We start from the raw sequence: 7,365 nt of genomic DNA, 5'->3' as shown, positions 1-7,365 counted from the left end.
CAAAACTAATGAGGCTACTAATTTTCTTCATTTGCACTGGAAACCCCATATTAAACTTACAGTCACAACCCCTGCGCCCCGGTGCCATCTCCGTAGCTTTGGGTGATTAAAATAATTACATGCACTATGCGTCGACATCAAGGGATGTTTCCCCATAATCGGCCCGTGTTCTCTGTTCCTCTGATACTATCTATTGTGTGAAAAGTGGAAGCATTCGATCTTCTCAGGTCTTTAATTAAACCGCGCAAGGAAAACACACACGCTCCCGTGGTTAGAGGGATCATTTAGCGTTGCTTCACTGGGCTCGGATGAAAGGACCTACGCTCCCCCATCATATTAGCAAGAGGTTGATGGAGCACTTGCGCCTGGCTGAGCCGGCGGACACCTCATGCATCTTTTCCAAGAGAATTGCCAGAAATACAGATAGCCTTTTGCCATTAACTTTTTGCTGTGGTATGCTTAATTATAAAAGTTCTCTGGGTGTTTGCCAGGGCCACATTGGCGGTGTGTTCACACATCGACCCCGGCCATCGTCTAATGGATTAAATGGACTTTTTATTTAGGAGAGGGAGGGGTGTCCTCCTAAGGGACTGTGTGATCTTGTAAAAAAGTGTTCCAAGGGGGCCTCTTTTGGATGACCTTTGATGCTCCTCACACCTTCCGCCGCCCCAGTTGCCACCCTCACTCTCTCCCCACAGCAGATGGGAAGTGCGCCTCGGTATCCTCATTCCATATTCGGCAGGTCTACAGGCTGTTGCGTCGGTTGTGGGGTTGAGAAAATTAAATATTCATGTATAAAAATGAATGGGCACCCCTGGTTGAAGAGCGTGCCCATTTATTCAAGTCGCGCAAGGCTCATTAACCCGCTGACGGGATAGCAGGTCACGCTGATTTCCTTACCAACATTTAACATCTACCGCCTGTCTCTCTCTTTGTCCTGCCCCCTCTTCTTCTCTGTTGGACCCCCTCTTCACACACGTGCAAACACACACACACACACACACACACACGCACACGCACACATACACTAGCACACATATCACACCACATACATACAAAAAAGGCTATTTAGAGATAACACCCTAAATATTGCTAATTTATCTGTTGAACTTATCTCTTCTGCTATTCTTCCCTAAACAATTCAGATACGCTTCAGTGATGATGGGCTATATTATGCACAAGTGCACAGTGTTAATTAATCTACAGGAGTGTGTTTCAGCGAGTGATTAACTCTTCGTCACATGTCAAAACAGAGAAAAAGTGTGAAAGTTAAACTATCCGACGGCGCAGCATATGGGAGGCGCGAGAGTCTGCGTCTCACTGTGCGGCGGGTGCCAAGGGACACCAGCTGACAGAGCTGAAGTTAGCCTCTCATTCATCGCATTGCTCACCCGCAGTTGACTTCAGAAGTTTAGTATGCAGTTGACATGACCTAATGGGTTCATGGGAGTGTCTTTTTCTAGATCTAAAATATAGAAAGTATAAGTTTATTCGCCTACTTGACTATTTTTACAGAACACCACCCCTTATAGTATAGAATCCCGAAAAAAAACGTTTAACTTGATTCGACTCGTTTGCTATATTTTACCTCATGATATCATGATATAAATGATTCATAGCAATGCTAGACGTCAAAATATTTGTTATCCGGGCTCTCCCTGGCGACAGGTGTGTCTTACCACTTGCTTCCCACCTGTTCATTTTATTGCCTCAAACAACGTCTTTGAGATTACTCACTTTTACAGTTTATTTGAAAACGGGCTTATAAATGTATTGAGGTGATTGCTGCAACATCTACCACAGTTTAAACCATAATAACCAATTGTATTTGTTACAAATTACATGACGAAGTTTTTGGTTAAGTGAAGTAAGTTTAACTTCAGTTGTTAGCATTTTACAAAAATACCACAATGGTCTATTAAATCATATTTTTATTGTCTGGAGAGGGTACCATAACATGTGATAAGTGGCCTTTATTGGTGCGCCTTTGAAGTGTAGGCTGTCAACGTAAGCACAATCATATTATGCTTATTTACAAATGATCATTTAAATTAACTTTCGCTGTTATTTCTTCTTTCAGTTCAGCATGGCTTGAAGTAGCCTAACCCTTTATGCAAACAAACAAAAAAGATCAAAATCATGCACCAATTCACCTGTCTTGTGCACCAACCCATTACCTATGTGCAGTCGTTAATTACTGCTGTATTAGTAAAAGAGTTATAAAAGTCAACTTCCTTTTCCCCAGGGAGTCTGTCATTTAGCCTGGCAGATAGGGTGTCTCTGGGCGGAGGAGGGGGGAGGCAGCGGTATAAGGCAAGGGACTCCTGAGGTGGAGTGGGAACACAACTTCACTCAGGACTCAGAACAGACTAAAAGTGTGATCAGAAGAGCTGCGATAAAAATTCAACATTTCACTGGAATTTTGAGGATTTATCTTGGCTTGAGATAAGTCATCACTGCTCTAATTCACAGAATTCTACAGTTTTTGTTTTGTTTTTTAGTTTGTTTTGTTTGTCTTTTCTGCACCTGCAATGTCCTCCAAGGCAAAACATCTTAATTGGTCGGAGGGGAACATTCGGGATCGACTGGCTGAAGAACTTTCGGATCCATCCAGACTTGCACGCAGCGACTCTAGAAATTGGCTATCCCCAACCGCTCCGCTGCACACATACACGTCCACTGCGGGAGTTGCTGTAGGCCAGTATGGGCACGCTACTGTGGACGTCTCCCTGGAAAATTCGACGTCTGGAAATAAAATGAGCGAGAATCCTCTTGGCATTGCCGGGGTCCTGTCTGTAGGTCAGGGAGGCAATACCAAACCGCAAAGCGGGCCACAGAAGCACCGGCGCGTCGCGGCCAACGCCAGGGAGCGCCGGAGGATGCACGGGCTTAACCATGCTTTTGACAAACTTAGGAGTGTTATACCGTCAATGGAGAACGAGAAGAAGCTATCCAAATACGACACACTCCAAATGGCACAGATATACATCAATGAACTGTCCGAGTTGTTAGACGGTGTGGTGCAGTCGGACTGTCGAGGACCGAGAGGGACCTGCATGTCTCAAGACTGCCTGAGACGGGAGAACTCGATTCAGGCGTTCTCACCTGACAGCCTGACGCGAACCGGCCTTGTATACGCGATGGAGCCATCCCAGCCTCCCATACACCTGATGGGAGATGCCCGTGACGCCGAAGACACTGTCGGGCGTTTGCTCATACTGTCCACTTCCAAATCGGATTTTTCGAAGGACAAGAACGAATGTGGAGGGTCCAACGGCAGCGATGGTGAATCTTCGCTCTTAAGTGATGCCGAGGACGGTCACGGCTTGACTCACTGACAGAAAGCCATTTTCAGTGACTTTAAATGGACAAAAATAGAACAAAACTTTAAAATGAATCTGTCTGTGTTATAGTAGACAAAATAAACCAAATAGATACTGTAGAGATCTCTGAGGTTAGTTCACATTATCACATAAATCCGTCAATGGCTTAAAATGCAGTGCAAAACTCCACATCCTTTGAAATGTCTGGATATCTTGATTTAGTATAAATACTCTCATGAATAACCAGGCTCTTTAGTTGCACTTTATTGGCCTCACCATAGTCCAAACCTTAATATAGTCTTTTCTTTTGAAAGTAATGTCTATGGTCATGAACGGTTTCAAAATGAGCTATTTATGTATTTTATTGAGTTGAGTGTCTTTATGTCAAATCAATGAGTTGTTGAATAAAGTAAATCTCATTTTGTATTCATGTCTATCTCTTTTAAACATGTGCTTTACCATAGTGTGTGTCAAGTAGCAGACATATAGGAAGGTCAGGACACTCCTCACCAGTTACCACACAAACATATTAATTCATTTCTTATATCAATTAATTGTTATTTACAACATAGTTGTATTTTTTTATCATAATAGGTCACAGAGCATTGTTCTATAGTTTTTATTTCCCCTAGTCACATGTCAAAGTTTTTCGGATAAAAGGTGCCATCTGAATCTGTTCTTTCTGTGGGGAGAGTAGGTTGGATCTGGAACTTGGCCAGGTCTTTGAACAGGATGTTTGCGAGTGTTTGTTTGAAGTTGACAGGGATCTCGGAGGTGGTGGTGATAACGTGAGCGCCTCCTTCTTCCACACTCCTCGCCCTCTCCCCCTCCTCCTCTCCCTCCTCCTCCTCCTCCACCACCCTCTCCTCTAGTGTCCTGACCAGAGTTCTTCTCTGCGCTGGAGGAGGAGGAAGAGGAGGAGGAGGTGGATGGTCTGCCACTCTGCTGTAGACACAATCCTGCTCCTGGCTGCTTGGCGCCTCCTCGTAACTGTCCTCAAGACCGCTCAGCTTAGAGTAAACCAGAGAATCGTCGTTGGGGTGGTGGCCAGAGTCACTCCCGAGGGAGCTGTACTTCTCCTCCTCGCTCTCGTCCCTGCTGTCGCTGGACGGCAGGCTCGGGAGCATGCTGAGCGGCATCTTGGGCAGGGCCCTCGGCTTTGGCTGCATCTCGATGACGGAGTAGAGGTCCTTGTGAGAGCTGGCGGGTGGCGGTTGGGGTCTCGCGGGGAGCTCTGGCAGGGAGATGTTCCAGCGTGACAGCGCCGCGGGCGCCATCGAGCCCCTGAACGATGGGGGTTTGGGGATAAGCGGCAGAGCCACAGGCTCTGGGGGTGGGGCTGGCCTGGGGTCCAGTCGTCCGCTTTGACGGGCGATGGCCTCCTCCATGGCCCGGTAAATCTCCGGCCCTTGCTTTGATAAGAAAGTAAAGTGGCCCTCTCCAGATTCGGAGCGCCTGCCAGCCTCTATTGTAACACCTCCCTCCTAGGGGAAACATAGAGGTCAGGGGATCTTTTCAACTCCTCTGACAACTCCACAATTATATTTCTATACATGTACATCTTTTTGTTTATGTAAAGCACACTAAATGACCTCTGTGTATGAAATGCGCTATATAAATTAACTTGACTTGACTTGACATAAACAAACAGTCATACCTTTAAAGTCCCAAATCTGCGCAAGAGTCGGTAGGGCCAGCAATAGATGGTCTTTGAAGTCTCAAGGTCCAGGAGAGACAGGGAGTCTGTGTCAGGACAGAGAGCATAGCTGCCTGCCAAACAACACCGCGTCGCAGCCCCTGTCTGTTGAACTTTGACCTGATACTGACCTGGGGAAAGAGAGCAGTGCGGCCAGTTGTCAGAGGGATGAAGAAGACAAAACAGATTGCACAGGAATGATCAGGTCTCGGTAAGCCCAAAGTTGCAGCGAACGCCGGTATCTACAGACACTGTGACCTACAGCAGCACGGAGTGGGTGCCTCGTGCAACCAGTCACCTGATCATGATATGCCAAATGAATGATTTCCATTCATGCACGCTCAATTCATGCACGCCATAGTACATGTTTGCAGCTTCAAGGGTCTTATCAAAAAGCTTAGAGAAAGTTCAGTTTGTGAAGACAAGTGAAATACATGCAGTATGTGGCATGTAGCCCTACATTTATATACATTTCTCAGCCATGGTAACATTGAAAAAAAAGTGTGAGGTGAGCATGCTGTAAATATGAGCATGCTGTAAATGCATTATTTAGGCTAACGCAGGAACTATAAGAACACCCACTTCTAACAACTCCATTAATTCCTCTTTAATTGACTGATGTAAAATGTGGAGAGGATGTTGACATCAAAGGATTATCACCACTCATATTTTCCACTCTAGGCTATTTAGAAATATCCGGTTACTCAAGACAGAGATGTGTGAAACTTACAAGTGATTATTATCTAGCTGGATTCGTTTCCAACAAAATGGTATCTTTTTTTTTACCTGACTTCCAACTTGAATAGAGTTCGTTTTCTGCCATGGATGTGTCTTCTTTGAGTGTTTTCCTTGCATCTGAAGTCCCATCATTTTTCTGTGAATGCATGGAGTTGATAACTGCTTACCAAGATAAACTGAAGCACATCCTCTTTCGCTGCTGTACTCTATCAGTATTTTTTATGGAGAACGGCCAAGCTGGTCATTTCTCAAGACGAGCTAGATGAGGAAGTAAAATGGTTGGCTATCTCAACTTCCCCTATTTATATCAGACGCCTTTTGTAAAACAAAAAACAGAACCCTTAAAATCTAATCTATTCCCACTGCCGCAACCTTTAATTGGCAAACGTTAAAACGATAGATAGGCTATACCATGACCACCACCCCACATGTTAATGTTTAAAGAGAATACATATACAGGACATATAGGCCTTGTTTGCCTACCGGAAATGCCAGTTCACAAAGAGTCTGAAGCCAGTCTTTGACCATCGGCGTGGCGATGGTGTAGGTGCGCTGAGCGGTGTTCAGGTCGAAGGCGCCGAAGTCGGTCGGGCAGCTCTCCTCCGGGGCGAGGACAATGCTAAGGCAGTCGGAGAGACGGATGGCTCGCTTCTCCATCTTCTTCAGGCCCGGAGGCCTGGCTGAACTGGAGAAGCTCAGCGGCCCATCCCGCACATCATACAGCTCTATCCGGCCGATGCCAGAAGAACTGGGCTGGAAAAGTATCATCCAAGTCCTTTTCCAAAACTTCTGTTAAAGGCATAACCCACACACAAACAGCCAGATTAAAGTCAGATCATGTAAAAGGAAATAACAAGGTATTGAGAAATTTTGCCGCACTAAGTAGTTTCTCCAAAGGGACCGAAGAACCAGCCAGCCGAAGGAGGGGGGGCAGCAGAACACCCGTTTGGTCTCCGAACACATGCATGATTCATGCTCATTAAATGGAGGCAATTCAAAACCAATCACAGGAGGGGTTTATAATGTCTGCCTTCCTCCTTTTGCATTATTAATCGTGTAGCAATAACACTGCAGAGCCTTGAGACATTAGTCTCCAAGTAAAGGAGCATTAATTAATCCTCAGTTATTATTTTCCTCACAAAGCACCAAAGTTGGCTCACACACCCTTACTAGGTACATTAATTAATGTAGTCAACACAAGATGGAAGTCACCGATGCATTGCAAGAGCTGTTAAGTCACTGAAGCCACCATCCATATTTCCACCCTCACCATATGCGTTCAATACATCTACACGTAAGAGTAAGTATCTACCCACCTTTCCAAATTTCATTCCTTGAATCATTACCAGGCCTTCCTTTTCTACAACATCCATTGCTTGCCTGCTGTCGGTAACTTCAGCAAAGCGAAGAACAGAGGAAAACCCCTTTGAATGGTCACCCTTGCACGGCCCTCTTAAGCTGAGGGCTGAAGACACTGCAGAGATGTCTGAGCTTGCCTTGTCATGCACACACACACACTCACGCCTTTTCTTAGTGACTACCTCAGAAACTTTCCGTCACGTCTAATTGTGTAAGTCATGCTGATAGTGGAACAAATCATATCAGATT

At 45.4% G+C, this 7,365-nt stretch overlaps 2 protein-coding genes across 2 annotated transcripts; one reads left to right on the top strand and one right to left on the bottom strand.

The window, feature by feature from the left end:
• Positions 1-2,341: 2,341 nt before the first annotated feature.
• Positions 2,342-3,338, top strand: atoh1b (atonal bHLH transcription factor 1b). Its single transcript, XM_042075475.1, has one exon. It carries the CDS (start codon positions 2,532-2,534, stop codon positions 3,336-3,338), a length of 807 nt encoding a protein of 268 aa, XP_041931409.1. The 5' UTR covers positions 2,342-2,531.
• Positions 3,339-3,571: 233 nt separating this feature from the next.
• Positions 3,572-7,319, bottom strand: dok3 (docking protein 3). The gene is made up of 5 exons (XM_042075423.1): positions 7,074-7,319; positions 6,241-6,546; positions 5,806-5,893; positions 4,981-5,150; positions 3,572-4,807 (listed from the first exon to the last, which is right to left on the bottom strand). The coding sequence occupies exons 1-5, from the start codon at positions 7,128-7,130 to the stop codon at positions 3,956-3,958; spliced, it is 1,473 nt and encodes a 490-aa protein (XP_041931357.1). The 5' UTR covers positions 7,131-7,319; the 3' UTR covers positions 3,572-3,955.
• Between the last annotated feature and the right edge of the window lie 46 nt (positions 7,320-7,365).

This window comes from Alosa sapidissima, chromosome 20 (genome assembly GCF_018492685.1).
Source record: "Alosa sapidissima isolate fAloSap1 chromosome 20, fAloSap1.pri, whole genome shotgun sequence".
NCBI lineage: Eukaryota > Metazoa > Chordata > Actinopteri > Clupeiformes > Clupeidae > Alosa > Alosa sapidissima.
The sequence above is the reverse complement of the archived record's forward strand: the minus strand, read 5'-3'. Positions and strand labels throughout refer to the sequence as shown.